The 20,115-nt window shown below is 47.3% G+C and overlaps 1 protein-coding gene across 3 annotated transcripts in view; it reads left to right on the top strand.

Annotated features, from left to right (window-relative positions):
* Positions 1 to 730: 730 nt before the first annotated feature.
* LOC133354603 (calcium-binding mitochondrial carrier protein SCaMC-2-B-like) overlaps positions 731 to 20,115 on the top strand; it is a 58,188-nt gene continuing 38,803 nt past the window's right edge. For 2 of the 3 annotated variants that reach the window (XM_061571574.1, XM_061571573.1), the window contains exon 1: positions 8,116 to 9,761. In XM_061571574.1, the coding sequence (XP_061427558.1) occupies positions 8,985 to 9,761 (777 nt within the window). In that variant the 5' untranslated portion in view covers positions 8,116 to 8,984. Of the gene's footprint in view, positions 1,119 to 8,115; positions 9,762 to 20,115 lie in introns of those variants that run through there. The other variant, XM_061571575.1, reaches the window with a different exon arrangement.

The raw sequence follows: 20,115 nt of genomic DNA, 5'->3' as shown, positions 1-20,115 counted from the left end.
CACAGCACACACACACACAATCAGCACACACACACTCAGCGCACACAGCACACACACACACAATCAGCACACACACACTCAGCGCACACACACAGCACACAGCACACACACACACAATCAGCACACACACACTCAGCGCACACACACTCAGCGCACACAGCACACACACACAGCACACAGCACACACACACTCAGCGCACACACACTCAGCGCACACAGCACACACACACAGCACACAGCACACACACACACAATCAGCACACACACACTCAGCGCACACACACTCAGCGCACACACATAGCACACACACACAGCTCATAGCACACACACACACAATCAGCACACACACACTCAGCGCACACACACTCAGCGCACACACATAGCACACACACACAGCACACACACACTCAGCACACACACACAGCACACACACACTCAATCAGCACACACACACTCAGCGCACACACACTCAGCGCACACACAGAGCACACACACACAGCACACACACACTCAGCACATACACAGCACACAGCACACACACACACAATCAGCACACACACACACTCAGCGCACACACACTCAGCGCACACACATAGCACACACACACAGCACACACACACTCAGCACACACACACAGCACACACACACTCAATCAGCACACACACACTCAGCGCACACACACTCAGCGCACACACATAGCACACACACACAGCACACACACACTCAGCACACACACACAGCACACACACACTCAATCAGCACACACACACTCAGCACACACACACTCAGCGCACACACATAGCACACACACACAGCACACACACACTCAGCACACACACAGCACACACACACAGCACACACACACACAATCAGCACACACACACTCAGAACACACACACTCAGCACACACACATAGCGCACACACAGCACACACACATAGCGCACACACACACTCAGAACACACACACTCAGCACACTCGTGTCCAGCGTTGATAAAGTCACACAGAGATGGGTCTCAGACACGGGCCAAAGATCCCGCGGTTCTCGCCTCTAACAAGGGACACGAGACTTGTGTCCAGCGTTGAGCTGTAATTTGTGACCAGGGCTTTACCTGCCAGGTAAGATCAACATAGTTTAGTTTCATTTGTATTTTTTCAAGGGCTTTGTTTATCTTTCCCATGCTTTGCACTCCACACGTGTTTAATTGTTGCAACGTTCTGACAAAGCCCCGACTGGACATGTGTGAAAAGAGCTTTAGAGCTCATCGGATTCCTCGTGTAAATATTCTGATTCACACAAGCTGGTCCCAAACACAGGTCAAAGATCCTGCGGTACAGGGTAGTCTTTAACAGGTTGTAGGGGCAAGTGCTAAGGCGCATTGCAAAATAAGACGCACACCAAACGTGTTGTCCAGCATTCACTTTAAACAGATCTGGGTTCACACCTATCAGATTATGAGACGCTCCTCCCAACCTTTGGTTGAACATTACAAATGTGAAGTGCGTCAAAAATTTTCATTTTCCGGGTTAAAATCTTCGGGAAGATGGGTTTCCCCCCATGCGTGTTCACGAAATTAATGATGTCAATATCCACCGTCCTTGAAAGGCACGTCAATGACTGGTTCTTTGTTTTTTTCGGTAAAGTCACGTAGGTAAAAATAAAGAATAAATAATAAAAAGTATATAAATAATAATAGAAATAAAATTACTGCTTTATTATTTTACTTCTATTTTTCTTTACCTACGTGACTTTACCGAAAACAACCTAAGAGTATGAATCCTTGCAGTCACGAAATCTTCAAATCTATAATTACTTTAAGTCAACGTCTATGACTTGTTACGCGGTGACGTCACTGCGAATGGGATGAAGGGCGACGTGATGACGTCATCGCGCTTAACGTCGTCGACCCCTCGCCCTCAGACGGCGTAGTGACGTCACCGCGCACGTCTGCGTGATGACGTCACCCGCACAGCCCCGCCCCCCGGCGTGTGTCCCATGCAGAAAGGCACGGATGCTGCTCGTTTGATATTCCATAACGATGGAGGTGTTTGGGTTGGATCGCGTCGATTTAAATGTTGTGTAGTTAAACCCGCCACCGTACGACACCGCCAATTAGTAGGGGTTGTCATGTTAACAAAACGTGCCAATTCGTTTCTACTGTAGCTCAGCACACCGGTGTGTTGGAGAGTAAGGGGGCGTCCATAAATGATGTCACGCACCTTGGGGGGGGGCAGAGCTTTGTGACGTCATATTTGGGGGGGGTCTGAGTTTTTGTGACGCCGTGTGACGAAGGCGGGGGGGTCAAAATCGTCCAAAATCGCGTGACGTCATTTATGGACGGCCCCTAAACCCACTACGTTTGTAGTGGGTTTACGTGACAAACCTTACTAATTGGCTGTCGGCTGGTGGCGGGTTTAACGACACATTTATATTTACGCGATTTAACCCAAAACCTCCATTATGGATAATCTTCGCGTAAGCCTATGTGTTAAACTCGTTTCACTTTGTCACAATTAACAATGTTAAACGCGTTATATTAATAAAGTACATGGAAGTGCAGACCCCAATGGACCCAGCAGATGGCGCTATTTTCATGCAAGTTATAGACATGCATATTCGTCACGAACACCAGTGACCTTAAAGGAAACATACAAGAGGCGACGTTTCGGGCAATGACCCTTCTTCACTAAAAGGGTCATTAAGCAATGTGTAGATTTGTTTTTATTAAATCGTGCTCGAGCACCGCTGCCAACACAGCTTCTCCAAAGAATTGAATTCAAATAAATGGCTTGGCTGGCATAGTGACTGTAATTACTCCAGTGGCAGCAGCATCAAATGGCCAACTACCGAGTTTGCCCATCCACTTTCACCTTAATTGTCACATTGTTCACACACACAAACACACACGTGCCTGTGTGCGTCAGTGTGGAGCTGTCGGATCAAGCCTAACCCTCCCCACAATCCTACCCCCTATTCAGATGTAGTGTTAGGAGAAGTTGGAGTGGTGGATGTTCGAGGCTTTACTGACAGATGACGACCAGTTTTGACGATCAGTTTATAGCGATGGTGGAGCGGTGTTCGTCCAGTATGTCACCGAGGATTCACTCTAAATTTGAAGTTTTCGTGACTGCAGGGATCCATTCTCTTTGGTTCTTTTGGTAAAGTCCCTTTCCCTCTCCTCGCGTCCACGCTCCCCTCCCCCTCCCTTGCCCCTCCCCCCTCTCTTACCTATATAACCTCTTACCTCGGCATCTCTCTCCCACTTCAGCAAAAAAACATATTGCGGTGGTTTTCCCACCTGATGATGCTTGCTTGTGTTGCAATCGAAACGTCGTGATTTAATTTATTTTATTTTATACCTACGTGACTTTACCGAAAGAACCAGTTACCGAGGATTGTGTTTTTTACAGCTGTGATGTTGATTCTAGTTGAGTCCTTGTGGTTTCATGCAGTGGAAAGAGATATTCTCACGTAAATTACAGAATTTAAAACATGTTATTCCGTGACAAAGTATTTATACAAAAAACGAACACAATTATTAAAGTTGTAAATAAGCAGCTATTCCCAATTACATTAGCGCTTTACAAAAAAACGTAAACTAAAGTGATTGTCAGCTCGTCAGACAAATGATGCGATAATTTCCGTAGCTATTTTAATGATCTAAGAGAGGGATTGTTGAACGGAGAGCACGTGCGTTGTAAGCGGCATGGGTTGTAATGTGGCAGTAGTAGAATCGTGTCGAGTCACCGATAACCCAAGAACATTTCACGAATCGTCATTCGTACGAGGACTACAGCAAGGGACACACTGATGCGATTGAAATCTGTAGCACATCTTCTTGGTTCTTTCGGTAAAGTCACGTAGAAGGAAAATAATAAAATAAAAAAAATAAAACATAATAAAATAATTCTCACCATTTACGTGACTTTACCGAAAGAACCAAGAAGATGAATCCCTGCAGTCACGAAAGCTTAAAATCGAAATCTGTAGCACAGTTACAAAGTTATAGGAATCTGATATCGAAATAATCGTCACGAAAATATATCCTGTATTTTATTGTAAAATATATATCGCAGCAACCTTAGAAACTTCTTCTTGCGTATGGCTGATGTAGATGCAGAGCAACAACTAAAATTGCACATTCAGGTGGTACAAGCCCAGTCGTGTATCGTTGTGATGTCTCCTTCGTATTTGTGGATCGGACATTGCGTCGTTATTGTGTTGTGCTACGGTCTGTTCTAGATGACAGCAGTCGCACACTACTGCAGCGTTTGTATTGATTTTCCATTTGAAGCGAATGCGTCGTTACGATTCCAAGCCAGGGTCTATGGCTAGTGACACAGGTGTTGAGTAGCCATGAATAATTCAACAACTGCACGATAATTGACTGCGTCATCTGTAGTCGGTGCAGGTTTTAGCTTTCAGGGATTGATTCACGGTCGTTGGTTAGGCAAAAGCTTTGCTCGGTGTGTTTTGTCAGCGTCTCTCTTGTTATGCAAATTGAAGTTATTTATTTCCCAAAGAGGCCGGAGTTGGCACTGTATACAATTACTGTGTTGTTCTGTTCATTTAATTATCCGTGTACCTGGTTATCAATAAAATAATAATGAGGTTGCATGTTTTATCATGTTCTGTACCCTGTTCTTTTAAAGGTCTCCCCTGATAGCGAGACATCCTGTGCCAATGATATTGAGATTTAATATTTGGATAGAGTCCCTGAACTCATTCTTGTATTTGCTTGTTTGTTTAGTCAACATGCGCCATGTTCTATCCATTGCTGAATGAAGACACCCCTAATTCGTCGCCATTACAGGTTCTGCAACGTAACAATACATCGAGCTCATGCATATGAGCTGATCTCATTTTACTCCATCTGCGACATAGAATTATAATGTATTACTTACTGTTAGTAGCTCAGCTTATTGTAGAGTATATTTAGTATACTGATGATACTATGTAGTTTATACTTTAGTGTTTTACGTGGTTGTTTAGTTACTGCAGCTACATACTATTAACATTCCTTCCCTTTATTAATGCTACCCCTATCCCCTCCCTTTGATGCTGCTAATCCTGCATAATGCACGGGCATAATATGACTTTGAAACCCCCCGCCCACCTCCTACGAATTCCACAAGTAGTACGAATCACATACCTGCATTTTCCATAAATATGCTAAATTCCTCTTGATATGCAAATTATTTTCTCAAGGCGCCCTTCCCCCCTTCTAACTCAGCTTAAATATACGCTCCAAGCGTGGTGGTGTTTCATTCAGACGCTGTCTCCCCGACAGACCTGGTCTTCACCTGAGGACGGCTGCTTGCGTTGTGGCCGAAACGTCGTGATAATTATTTTATTATGTTTTATTTTTATTAATTTATTACTTCCCTTCTACGTGACTTTACCGAAAGAACCAAGAAGATGGTATAGTTCTCTCATTTTTCAGAGTGGCAGCAGTATCACCACTTTTGAAGAAACCTGGCTTCGACCTGGAACTCCCCAGCAATTTCCGTCCAATTTAAAATCTCCCATATTTGTCCAACATACTTGAGCGTGCCATAGAGATTCGTCAACATTTGTGCATAAACACCTTTATTGATCCATTTCAGTCAGGTTTTAGACCTGGGTACAGCACCGAGACAGATCTGGTGATAGTCATCCATGAGTTGCTAACATCTGCAGACAAAGATTCTGCTTGATCATAGCACACATTTCGATATAATTTACTCGAGCAGTTGAAACTCGCGATGGGGGTCTTGTGCCCCCATCTTGCAATTGTTCCACTCCAACCGGCCAAAATGTGTGCGATAAATCACTATGGGCAGGTTTAAAACTTCTCATAGTCCGGTTGTATATGGCATCATCACTCATGGATCTGTTCTAAGCCCCACTTTAGTCAGTGTGTGTATATGGGCCGCGCTTGGAACGTTTCCCCAACACCAAGGGCTCGTCACTGTTGCTACGTGGGCGACACGTAGATCTATGTTCAACTGAGATCGGACTGCATGTCCTCGGCCTGTGCACTATCATCGCCGCTCTCGCTCATAAAATCTGAGAAGCAGCAGAAATGTTCTCCAACTTAACAGTGATGGAACGGAGATCCTTCTCATTGCATCCCGCCCTTCCCCGCCGGTTGTCCAGGGTCGGCCTCCTCAATGTTCATCTTCTTGGTTCTATCGGTAAAATCACGTAGAAGGGAAGTAATAAAATAATAAAAATAAAACATAATAAAATAATTCTCACGACGTTTCACCTGAAGACGGCTGCTTGCGTTGTGGCCGAAACGTCGTGAGAATTATTTTATTATGTTTTATTTTTATTATTGTATTACTTCCCTTCTACGTGACTTTACCGAAAGAACCAAGAAGATGAATCCCTGCAGTCACGAAAGCTTTAAATCGAAACTCCTCAATGTTGTAATCGACGGTTAGGAATGTTGCCTGGCTTCACCACATTTCTTTTTTCGTCGATTTTAAGAGACTGGTTTACGTGCTCGTCATCTCCCGTCCTGGCTATTGCATTGCCTAGCTCTGCCATGTCCCGAGTGCCCTCCTTAGAAGATGACAGTCTGTCCACAATGTGACTGACAGTTTACTCACTCGCACTGCTCTTCCGGACCATACCTCCCATTAGCACAGTTGACTACGTACGGTGTGAAAGAAGTTCAACATATATACATTTGTCACACCCGTGCTCATGTCTCTGCATCTGCTACCAGTTCAAACCCGTGTTCAGTTTAAGATTCCCCTACTTGTGTTCAAGGATTTAAATGGGCTTCCTTCATCCCATACATCTGTGTGCTACTGGGGTTTTGTCTACACAGCACCCAGGATCTTGAATTCGCTGCACTAGGAGGTCAGGAACTAGCAGTTGATGGAGATTTTTAAGTCCTAGTTGAAGACCCCCACCTGTTTAAAAAGGCTTCCTCTCTGTAGTTCTCCAGCTTATTTCTTGAGTCTTTCTCTCACCAGTTACTTCTCACTTGATTTTTTTCCATTTATTTGCATGGCACTCTGAGATTCATGATTTAAGGGTGCCTTATACATCTAAATAATGTTTACTTGATGCTGGTCAGTGTGGGTTGGGGAAGGGGATACCTCGAACCTGTTCAGATCACTTGGCACCGGTGTTAGCCATGGCCGGGAATCGAACTCAGGTTACGGGTTCATTGTGCCAAGTAAAACAGAAATGCGCCACAGTTCCACCCCAAAAGTTAATATGATGCCCCTAGTTTGCGATTGTTATTTGATGAAGTTATATTTACAGTATTTTATAAAGGAAGCATGCCACATGAGGCCTACCACTTTCTGCAAACGCTAGTTATCCATGATATATATATTTTTGTCATACACCCACCTCCACCCAACACAACGAATTAGTTATCCATTGCTGCAATCATATTGGCCACACTGATCAGGTACTACTGTACTGTATAGGGAAATATTTTCAATTGGGCAAGACTGTGGTTATACATTTGAAAACACAACGAGCCTCATTGATTGCTCGCGTTATTTTGGATAACGTTAAGCGTGTGTGTCTCCGTGTGGTTATCCGCTAAAGGTATTCGAAAGACCTGCAAGCTAAAAGGTTCACCATCTGTGGCTTATATGAACAGCCAGTTGCCCGGTCGTGATGGGTGAAGCAGTGTGTTGGGCCTTCGTGGGTTATGCAATCCGACCATGAGTAAGATGAGGAAGAGAGGGGGCGGAAGGAACGTTGATGGTCGCTGGCTTTGTGCTCGTGGTTGGAGATGCGTTGCATCTGTGCGGTGGTTGTGTGGAGCGGTGAGCTACCAACCCCAGCTGCACACAAATTGCCATTCCCTTCCACGGCCCCCTGGACCACTCCATAGGTCGACCCAGCCTTGGTTGCGGTGTGTATACACATGAGCACCCGCCGTGGTTCAGGCCACACCACCTCACTTTGGGTTTTTGGTCCGCTCCCACCTGAACAGGTGCAGCACTTTTGCCAAGTACTCCCAGCACTTGTCCCGAGGGTTTATGGAGGCTACCTTAAGGGGGGGGGAATCTTTATCTTTGGCACTGGATGTGGTTCAGGCCACACCACCTCACTTTGGGGTTTTGGTTCGCTCCCACCTGAACAGGTGCAGCACTTTTGTCAAGTACTCCCAGCACTTGTCCCGGCGGTCTATGGAGGCTACCTTACCGGGGATGGGACCTTTATCTTTGGTGTGTGGAGGGTGGGGGCTATTCTAAGCCCACGCCGCCCACAGCCGATATAAGCCGGGCTGCGTGTGCGGGTTAAGCCTCATTAAAGCTTCCGCTGTACCCCGACCGTGTGGTCTTTCTACGTCGTCGTCATCAGCGATATTAACATCGCGTTTGTATTGCTTTATCAGCATTGTATTGCTGCAGCTGATGATGATATAGCAGCAGCAGCAGCGTTAGCGACAGCCGGGGTTTAAACAAAAAAACCCGAGAGACATTTTTTTGAACCGAGCCGCGGCGATAGATAGCGATGGGCCATGCGTAAAAAAAACCCAAACCGTAACGCGGAAACATACAAACCCCGCCGACACTGTATGCGCTGTTACATTTCGCCGTTCGCGAGACGTGTCGATGGTTTGTTCGGTGTAGCGCTGCGCTTAACACGCGCGCACGCTCAGCGCGGGTGCTTTAAGCGCTGGTCACCGCGACACGCGTGTTGCTGCCGCTGATGCGCGCTGCTGATGATGATGCGCGCTGCTGATGCATAATGCGGTAGTGGCACGCGATGCACGGTGAATAGCGAGCGACGCTTTGGCGTACGAAAGGGTGGAATCTAACATTAGTGCGTGACGGGCATGGACCTCGGCGGTTTCTCAATCAGTTCCGAATGATCTCCGTTAGACTCACCATTGTATCACCACCCATAGACGTCTAAAAAAACCCAGCGTTGCTCTCGGTATGCCTTAATTGGGGGGGGGGAGGGAAGACAGAAGCCGACGCTCGCCCGCTAATTAAGCGAATCAAGAGACAACTCGGAACATGGACGAGACGACGAACGTCTCAAAGGTTCGTGCAGATGCTGGTGGCGGCGGCGGCGCTGATGGTGGTGGAGTCGAACCCGGGGTCCCCTCTGCGTCTGGTGGGCCGCATGAGCCCCCGTGCGGCCTCTCGCCCGGACACGCCCTGGCGAAACCATCCCTGGCAGGTGGGTCGGGAGCTGACCCGCCAGCGGGGAGGCCTTCAGTCGACGTTCCGGGAGCCGACCCTCCTCCTCCAAGCGCACATTCGGCCAGCGTCTCGGACGGGGGCCTCTCAAGGGCAACCCCGCCGGCCGGTGTCCCCGTGCCCGACCGGGCGAGAGGACCGTCGGTGGACGACGTTTCGGACGGGGGCCTCTCAAGGGCCGGTGTCCCCGTGCCCGACCGGGCGAGAGGACCGTCGGTGGACGACGTTTCGGACGGGGGCCTCTCAAGGGCCGGTGTCTCCGTGCCCGACCGGGCGAGAGGACCGTCGGTGGACGACGTTTCGGGAGGGGGCCTTGCGGCAGAACATTCGGCCCGTGGCCCGGCGTCCGAGCTCCCGGGAGGACATCCGTGCGGTGTCTCAGGAAGAGGCCACCTGCCCCGAGGCTGGGCAGAGTCATCCTCGCCGGAGGTGGGGGAGGTGGACGAGGTGGACTCCGCCGGTGACATGGGGCGCTTCGCGAGGCTGTTTTCGCGTCTGGACGCGGACGGCAACGGGAAGGTGGACATCGACGAGCTCCGTGCCGGACTGCGGCTCGCTGGGTCCGGGCAGCTCATGGAGGGAGTTGACGAGGTGGGTTCCTTATGGGTCTCGGTGACGTTTTCAAGGTTCCTTGGTGGCCGAAGAATACGCGGCACCGTTATGAGCAGAGCCCCCCTGCGGCTTGACATATGATAAGTACGCGTGTCGGTTTAACACGGAGTGGAGGCTGTCGCGGCCAATATTGGTCACAATAAAGGTTTTTGGGGTTTAGATCGCGTAAGTGGAAATGTGTCATAACCCTCCATCACCCGACACAGCCAATCAGATTTGTCACGTAAACAAAACGCGCCAATTAGTTACTACTTCAGCCCACCTGTGTGTTGGAGAGTAATTCCACAACGTTTCTAATTTTGAGTTCGACGTTTCGCTTGTAATTACATCCGGCTTCATCAGCATACACTGACTCATTCGCCCTCCAGACCCAACATCCAGCAGCAGTCGCATTTGTTCAAGCACCCACGTTCAGGACTGGTTTCGACGAAACGGGTCTCATCAGCAGTTAAAGAAATGCAGCACGCGGTCCTTACCAGCTGTTCGTGGCCACGGCACTCGCATTTAAATGATTGGTCCGCTTATTCAAGGCAAAATAAAAGTAATCTTGCGTATCAACTCCAGTTGTTGTGGAGCTAATGGGTTCAATTGTCACAGCTGTGGGAACTGCGACCCGCGGGGGCGTATGCAGGCAGCGACTTCGGCTCGTGGGCCACTTGAGGTCTCCAACTTGGAAACTATATTTAACCGTCGCTGCAAGAATCGTGGCCTTACTTTTTTTTACTTATGTATGTTGAACTTCTTTCGCACCGTACGTAGCCAACCATGCTATTCGGTGGTGCGGGGGAAGGACACCAAACTATCGGTTTCTGTGTGAATTCTAGGGATCTCTGTATGAGTCTATGGTTCTCTGTGTGAGTATGTATGTATGTATGTTTCACTTCTTTCGTACTGTACATAGCCACCCATGCTGATCGGTGGTGCGGGGGAAGGACAACAAACAAAACACAAAAAAGCAGTTGCAAAGAAATCAGTTTTCAATCTAGATGATTTAAAAGTGCATAACTCCTGTGGATTCCTAATATCGGAAGGAAGAGCGTTCCAGACGGTCACAGGAGCGCGTCTGAAAGTGTGCGATGCGGCGACCGTCTTTGTTCGATGGTGAGCCACATGCCTCTGTGAGGATGATTGGAGTCCGCGTGATGGTGGTTTATGTTTCTTGACGAGACCGCCGAGGTATCATGGTTCATTTGTGGCAAGCACTTGTGTGTAATGAGTGCGTTTTTGTGTTAGGCCAAGGTTGGTGGCTTGAAGCAGTATACCTGATGGTGCAAATCTGATATTCTTCCCCAGCGAATGATCAAAGGGGTCGCCGGTATTATTACTATGTGGCCAGTGATGCTCTATGTGCCCATGGTGTGAGAATGGTGGCCGCAAACGCACTGTGGGCTATTTTAAGCGTATGAGATAGAAGCTGCACTAACCGGGTACAATGTTTTTTGACCTGGCATCTACACCGTGTTTCTAATTTTCTTGTGCTTAGTCACTTGTGTCACAACAGGGGCCTGTTCATACTAGATTGACACACGCACCTTGTTGTTGTGTTTGCGTTGTTACTGGCTAACGCTAAGGTGTGTGCAAATGTGTGGCCCGCCAGATCATTTGAGAGTCCTACTCCGGACCTCCATAAGGCAAAGCGTCCTAACTCCTGGATTAAGTGATACCTGGCCAATCAAGAGGACTTTTAGTCAATGTGTCAGGACTCTGACCTCGCTAAAGTACCGTGAAATTATTAGCTGGTTTTTCAGGACTCAAAAATGCAAGAGGACATTTATCCATTAACTATACGTTGAGAATCTGTCTGTCTGTGGCCAAATCACCATACATTTTGTGCCATCTCAGAAGCTGTGGGGCTAAGCCTGCTTCGTACTGTATTTGGATGGGAGAATACGTGGATTCTTATTCAGTGGCTGAATTATTGCTTATTTGGAAAGCAATAAAGGCTCGAAGGTGTTTTTCTTCCCCTATTCAGTAATGTCAATACCATGGCGTGGCTTGCATGGAATTAAAGTTGCATTCCTGACCAAATTTTAATTATAAGGGTTGGTCAGAAAAAATGTTGAGAATTGGATATTCAAAGTACGTACTGTACCCCCAGGCTAACCCTGCTTTAATGTATTCATTGATATGGTTATTGCTGCATGCATGCAATTGTAGTGCTGTAGTTAATAATTGCAGATCTCGGTAGCTAAGCAGGTTTGAGCCTGGTTAGCGCTTGCATGGGTCACAGCCATGTACTCACAGGTTAACATAGGGATTTTGATTTTATATATCAGGCAGCAGAACAACCTATTGTACTGTACTTATCACATAACTAGGCCCTATATCTTTAACCCGACCTGAACAGTGTGCTGAAGAATTGTCAAAAAACCCCTACAACACACCGACAATTTCTAACTATTTTACTATTTTTATTTTACCAGGTAAACCTCACTGAGCTATGTGGCTCTTTTTTCAGAAACCGACCTGGCCACAAATGATAGCTCAATGAAGTGGCTTATTATGTGGACATTTATAGCAGCCAAATGCTCTAAACGCATGTTTCTAAATGTGGAGGGAAAAACTGGAGGACCCGGATAAAAATCCACGCGACCATGGGGAGAACATGCAAACTCCAAATATAGAGCAGGCGTCATGGTCAGGATCGAACCCACGACTTCCTGTAAACTAGACGAGGTAGTTAACATCTTGCCACAGCGGCTTTCCCACTTGAAGCGGGGAAGCCCTCATGCAACAGTGGATTGTGTAGTTAATGATTAGCACGCAAAAACGAGGTCCAATTGAATCCTAATGTCATGTGTGACTTTTTGAACTTTGAGTTTAGAAGGTTTTAACAGCCCCACTTAACAAAAAGATAGGATGGATGCATTCCTGTGAATAGATTGCTATTGCCGTCTTTAGATGTTGACCAGCGTGGTTAAAGTATGGCCAATTAACCCCCACAACCACATGGTATGCAGTGGATTAACAAAAGGGTTGTTTGTGTACATGTACCCTGAACCACTAAATACAGTACAGTAAACACCCATAGTTGGCAAATATCTTTTAATAAATCCACTGCGCGCATTGCATTTGATCTGGTAACCATGGATTTTTTTTTACTTGCGTCCCACAAGTCAGGCATCGCCTCGACCCATGGAGAAGCATTCATCAACAAATAGAGTCATGGACTTTGGAATGTCGCCGGGCAGGCTGCTGTGGGCAGGAATTGAGACGGGGTCTACGGCTGGATGGATGCCACGCAATTCCAGTCGATCGGATTTAAGAGAAGTGTTTTTTATCACTTTGATCTCAGAGCAGCGTGTGCCGCTGAACGGGAGGTGATGGGTGGGGCTTGGTTGACTGGCATTGGCATTATCTGTCACATGCCGCTGGGTCTGGAATAGTGGTTTCCTGCCTTCGTGAGGCAGGATGTTGGCACGCGCCATGATTTTTGAAGAGTCCTGAGTAATCAACAATAATGACGAACGAAATTGACAATTTGTCCAAACCCTACAGGATAGTGCGTCGATGGGCGACTATCATGCTTAAAACGGGTGTTATAGGCTGCTTCTGATACGTTACTTCAGTGCAGAAAAATACATTGTTGTAACTGTACAGGATGGTCCAGAAGTCTTGTGACTCCCAATTAATTGACCCCGAACATGTTTTGACTTTGCATATTAATTTATGTTTTAATTCATTTTTATTTTTACTTTTGTCGATAATTAAATAGGGGTCACAAGACATCTGGACCACCTTGTACTTCTATGCCTTCTCATCTCTGATCCCCTCCTTTACCAAACTGCATTGGCCAGCGTGGTGAAGTACTAATGTACATAATAGAGTAAACATTTTTGGGTTAGCTTACAAAAATATAAATGTGTCGTTAAACCCGCCACCACCTGACACAGCCAATTCGTCACGAGTACAGCACACCGGGTGTGTTGGAGAGTAAACCCACAACATTTATAATACACCAGTATGCTGAACTCGTAACGAATTGCCATGTTCTGTTTACGTGACAAACCTTACTAATTGTCTGTTTCGGGTGGTGGCGGGTTTAGCGACACATTTATATTTACATGATCTAACACAAAAAAATCTCCCTCTATTATGGATAATATTAGTCGCGTGTTAAACCTACTGCTGTGCAGTCGGTGTGGGGAAGCCCGCGTCCACGCGTCCACCAGTAAATTGATTAGAGGGCCGTGCATGGACATCTTTTACTCCTGAAGCGCATTGAAATAGCCCTCTTGGTGTGTGTTTTTTTGCCACCCAGGTACTATAATAATGTTGACATGCGCAGGCACGTGGCCTTGTGTGCCCTAACCAGGTGTGGCTGCAGCCCTCGTCATGTCCATGTGGGTCTGCAGGCTCGCAGGAGGTTGCTGGGCCCTGCTCTGAATTTTAAGTCTGCTGCGGTTGCTGCTGCACTGCAAGCAAGAATCAATGCCGAACGATTCTGATAATCAATGTAGCTGTTCAAGAGGTATCGTGGATACTTGGAGAATAGCCACTCTTAAGACAAGTGTTCTTAGTGTAACTGAGACGTGGTAAGCGGAATACATATGGATAAGGAAACAAACACAAATCAATGACGTGATATTGATTGTTAAGGACAGTAAGCGGCCTTGGAGAGCAGAGCTACGGAAGAAATGATAATTATGGCCGTTAGACGAGATTGGCGATGGAAAGGTGCCCAAACGAGGGAATGTGCTTAAGTGGGTGACCCCTGCAGAAACTAAGCATTTGGCTCCGTTCACGTAGTGGGGAGGGAGGGCGCCACAGTGGCGAGATGTTAACTACCTCGCCTGGTATACAGGAGGTTGTGGGTTCAACCCCAACCCTGACACCTTGCATTCTCTTCCCATGGTCACGTGGATTTTTCTCCTTGTCCTCCGGTTTTCCCCTCCACATTTAGAATCATGCTTTTAGAGTGTTTGGTTGCTATGCTATAAATTTCCACATGATAAGCCACTTCGTTGAGCTATCATGTGGCCAGATTGCTTCTGAAAATAGCTATATAGCTCAGTGGGCCTTACCTGGTCAAATAAAAAAAATTGGTTAGTAGTTTTAGGTTAGTTTATAAGTGCACGAGTGAGATAGAATGCGACACTTCATGCCTGTGAGGGATGGTGACAGCGGTGGGAGGCCTTCATCCAGGAGTGAATAGATTATGGTTAAGTGGCTGTATCAAAGGAACTCTCAAAAGCTACCAATCTACATGCACAATCGCATCTCTTATGGTGGCGTACTGTGCGTTGGCCACTCTGAAGCTGTTTGGTTACATCCGGTTGCATTTCTCGTGTTGAGAAATATCTAACGGGCAGCCTGATTTCAAAGATGAAGGTGAAATTTATGAAAATAACCGCACGCGTTTAAAGTGCGGAAATATGCCACGGTTACATACATCTGAGCTGTTTGAATGAAAAGCTCCCAATACTCTGGCCCTTCAGGCGACAGAGTGCTGTGTCAAAATCTACGAAGCATGTTGAAGTCTGCTGCTGCTGCTGCCTTTGGCCTTTGAGGATTGGCTGACATAAAGATGGCATTGCGGTGACACTAAAACAGATGAGAGTAGTATGATGCATGCAGAGAGGTGCTTTCTAGACGGAAAAATGTGCAATTGTTACCATTGCATCAGTCCTCCCACCGTGTCACGTGACCTGGTATTGGTTGCATAACTCCCACAGCCCTGTTTGAGACCACGAAATTGTCAAAAATTGTGGCCGTATCATTTAAGGAAGCAACTATATAGTATGTATAGTTGTTATGTATAACAACGATATACCAGTTCTGTCCTTGTTAGGAATCATAATCGCAGTGTGGCCATAATTGTAGACCGCTGCTGCTGCTGCCTTGTGCTGCTTTATAGGGAAAACGTCCTCGCCGATAATCAGGATACAGATTTGGCACTGCCTCGGGGCAACACTTCAACCACTTTGAATACTTTCTGTAGATTATGAGACAACTATCGGTCCGAATAAAACTTCTTTGTAATTTGTTGCTGCTGCGGAAACTTCTTAGAAGTTTCAGTTTTCAGTTTAATTTATTTGGTATAGCCCTGTGAGCCATTCGGCTCTTGAATCTGGTGCAACCGCAAAAAAAAACATGAACAAGAAAACATCTTAAAGTGACTATGTGACTATGCGCAAACAGAAAAATCCAGGAAAAAAACTGCAAAGTCTTTCAGAAAAAAATCACCGTACACCAACGCTGTGCAAAAATCCCAGTGGGATGCAAGTCACTAGAAAACACCCCTTCAACTGTAATCGTCAGCTCACAAACATTCCTTTGCCAGTGCACCAGTAAAACAATGAATTAATGAATACACCCATCAGCTGTTTGCACACCACTCTGAACTCTTTAAGTTGTGTGTTATAGCTTGGCTCGCCTACCAGTTTGTCAAAATAAAAACCGCAACTTGACTTTTCCTCTTAATTGCTTTCGTTTCTAAACAGCTTCTCCATGTGGATCAAATTTGGGAGTGTTACTCTATAGCCAGAACAACAATCAATTCGTTTGAATACATGTGTTTTGGATACATGGCCTTGTTTACTGATGCTTGAAGGTTAGGTGTGGTATGTGTGCATGTTTGTGCACATTGCACTTATAATGATGATCATTTACAGCCTAAACCCACTGCTGGTTGAAGGCTTACCCATGCCATGTCAGTCAAGGAGAATGTTTGACCATACTTCACTATGCTGGTCAATGGGGGTTGGTGAGTGGGGTGGCGGGGGGGTGGACTAAGGACTGGTCCAGACATCTCTCGCCACTGATGTTGGTCATGGCCTGGAATCAAACTGGGCCGGCTTCATAGTGCAGCACGCTAACCACTACGCCAGCGCTTATACATACCGTACAGTTGTGTCATGGGATGTACTCGTGAGTGTGTGTGTGTCTTTTGTATGGCCGTTACGTTCATTTGAGTGTATTTTGATGGTTGAATTCCCGGAGGGGTTACCAGCCCCTTGAAACTAATCCATTTCACTTCTGCTTGATGTACGTGCACCTAGCCCGGCACAAGCATGATGCTCCCACTTAGTGGCATATGGCAGCCGCGTGCGTATATGACCCGTGTATTGCATTTTAAAACACTGTGATGTGTTCCCTTGCTTGTGTGTGACATTTGCTCTTGTCAGTATATGAGACGTGTCTGCACGGCAGAGTATTCTCGTGTGCCTGTTTCATTTTGTCTTTGTGTATGGGGAGCGGTGGTGTAGCAGTCGGCGCGCCGCGCTACGAACCCGGCGACCCCGGTTCGATTCCCGCTCATGGTCAACACCAGTGACGATTATTTGAACTGGCCCTGGGCCTCCCCGAGGCAAACTCAGCCTCAAATGAATAGCTGGTGCGATGTGTAACATCGCCACTGCGGGTTCTGGCCACCCACCCCCTCTTGTACCGTGCCGATTTTCATAGGTGCTCGCTAACAGCCCTTGCCCCAACAGTCTGTTAAGGCAATGCTTGTCTTTGTGTGTGTATGTATGCCCGCTGGTGGGCTGTTACACATCGTGTGTCTGTTGTACACGCGAGCAGCGTGTGTTGAACTTGAGCTCGGATATGACGGACTTGCAAATCACCGGGAATGCGGCCGATCTTGTCAGATCTCGGAAGCTAAGCAGGTTTGAGCTTGGATTGTACTTGGCTGGGTCACCACCGTGGGCAATGGACAAGCAGAGTGGGCGTTGCGAGCAGCAGAGGGCGGTGCAGCAATAACCCCGTTCTTTTCCCACCTTGACCAAAGCAAATTGAAGTATGGTCAGATATCTTTCAAAGCCCCCCCCCCCCACCCAAGGTGTTGGGAGGACCCTCATCCAGCAGTGGAATGACAACATCGTGCTGTACGTGTAGTGGACTCACCGCCAGCGCTGAGACTCACTGCCCTGTACACGCATATCTCAACTTAAGGGGGGCACAGTTCACACGAGTCGGCATGAGACCCGATGACAGGCAATGATGCTGCTCCTACATCACGCGTGAGATGTCCACACGAGAGATTGGGCTATTTAATCAGAATCACAATCGGAATATTTGTTTATGCTGGAGGAATCTGATGAGCTATAAAGCAATTTTTCACAGATGTCCAGTAGGCGCGGGTAACAACGTTACAACAACACACAAGCACGATCGGAGTTCAAAGTATAGTAAAAGGTAAGCAAATGATATTAAAACTAATATTTTATGTGACCAGGTAAAGCCCACTGAGCTATTAGCTTATTTTTCAGAAGTGACCTGACCACAAATGATAGCTCCACGAAGTGGCTTATCACGTGGAAAATTATCGCAGCCAAATACTCTAAACGCACGTTTCTAAATGTGGAGGGAAGAACCGGAGGGCCCGGAGAAAAATCCACGCGACCACGGGAAGAGAGAGACACGCAAACTCCAAATACACAGCAGGCGTCAGGGTTGGGATCGAACTCACGACCTCCTATATACCAGTCGAGGTAGTTAACATCTCACCATGGGGAAGAGAGACACGCAAACTCCAAATACACAGCAGGCGTCAGGGTTGGGATCGAACTCACGACCTCCTATATACCAGTCGAGGTAGTTAACATCTCACCATGGGGAAGAGAGACACAGAAACTCCAAATACACAGCAGGCGTCAGGGTTGGGATCGAACTCACGACCTCCTATATACCAGTCGAGGTAGTTAACATCTCACCATGGGGAAGAGAGACACAGAAACTCCAAATACACAGCAGGCGTCAGGGTTGGGATCGAACTCACGACCTCCTATATACCAGTCGAGGTAGTTAACATCTCACCATGGGGAAGAGAGACACAGAAACTCCAAATACACAGCAGGCGTCAGGGTTGGGATCGAACTCACGACCTCCTATATACCAGTCGAGGTAGTTAACATCTCACCATGGGGAAGAGAGACACAGAAACTCCAAATACACAGCAGGCGTCAGGGTTGGGATCGAACTCACGACCTCCTATATACCAGTCGAGGTAGTTAACATCTCACCATGGGGAAGAGAGACACAGAAACTCCAAATACACAGCAGGCGTCAGGGTTGGGATCGAACTCACGACCTCCTATATACCAGTCGAGGTAGTTAACATCTCACCATGGGGAAGAGAGACACAGAAACTCCAAATACACAGCAGGCGTCAGGGTTGGGATCGAACTCACGACCTCCTATATACCAGTCGAGGTAGTTAACATCTCACCATGGGGAAGAGAGACACAGAAACTCCAAATACACAGCAGGCGTCAGGGTTGGGATCGAACTCACGACCTCCTATATACCAGTCGAGGTAGTTAACATCTCACCATGGGGAAGAGAGACACAGAAACTCCAAATACACAGCAGGCGTCAGGGTTGGGATCGAACTCACGACCTCCTATATACCAGTCGAGGTAGTTAACATCTCACCATGGGGAAGAGAGACACAGAAACTCCAAATACACAGCAGGCGTCAGGGTTGGGATCGAACTCACGACCTCCTATATACCAGTCGAGGTAGTTAACATCTCACCATGGGGAAGAGAGACACAGAAACTCCAAATACACAGCAGGCGTCAGGGTTGGGATCGAACTCACGACCTCCTATATACCAGTCGAGGTAGTTAACATCTCACAATGGGGAAGAGAGACACAGAAACTCCAAATACACAGCAGGCGTCAGGGTTGGGATCGAACTCACGACCTCCTGTATACCAGGCGAGGTAGTTAACATCTCACCATGGGGAAGAGAGACACGCAAACTCCAAATACACAGCAGGCGTCAGGGTTGGGATCGAACTCACGACCTCCTATATACCAGTCGAGGTAGTTAACATCTCACCATGGGGAAGAGAGACACAGAAACTCCAAATACACAGCAGGCGTCAGGGTTGGGATCGAACTCACGACCTCCTGTATACCAGGCGAGGTAGTTGACCTCTCGCCGCCGTGACGCCCCAGTGTAAGTGGCAACACTGCAGGCCTGTATATGCACACATCAAATTGCACATACTGGAGTGAAAATGTGAAACGGGGGGGGGGGGGGGGGTGTCCTTGCTCACATGAGCAGTTGGGTGGCACTCCTGTCTATGTACGTGGCCCTGAGCCAGTGGTGGAAATTCCACATTGCCATGGTGGGGTTCAATAATTGCATCTGGAATACATTTGAGACGTGTTACAGTTGTGCTGCTGTTTGACTTTACAGTACTGTCCAGTGAATTGGTGGTGTTGCTGTGCAGTACAGTGACAGAGTGGCGCACTGTAGCGTCGTGATAACCATGCTGCAGCCTGAGCCTGGCAACTTGAGCTGGGTTCATGGACGACGGCTAACCTCGGCCGTAAATGATATCCGAATCGGTTCTCAGTCCCTTGCCATCACCGACTT

Source organism: Lethenteron reissneri, chromosome 48 (assembly GCF_015708825.2).
Source record: "Lethenteron reissneri isolate LAM-NWPU_2019-01 chromosome 48, ASM1570882v1, whole genome shotgun sequence".
NCBI lineage: Eukaryota > Metazoa > Chordata > Hyperoartia > Petromyzontiformes > Petromyzontidae > Lethenteron > Lethenteron reissneri.
Note: the sequence above shows the minus strand (reverse complement) of the source record. Positions and strands in the feature narration are given on the sequence as shown.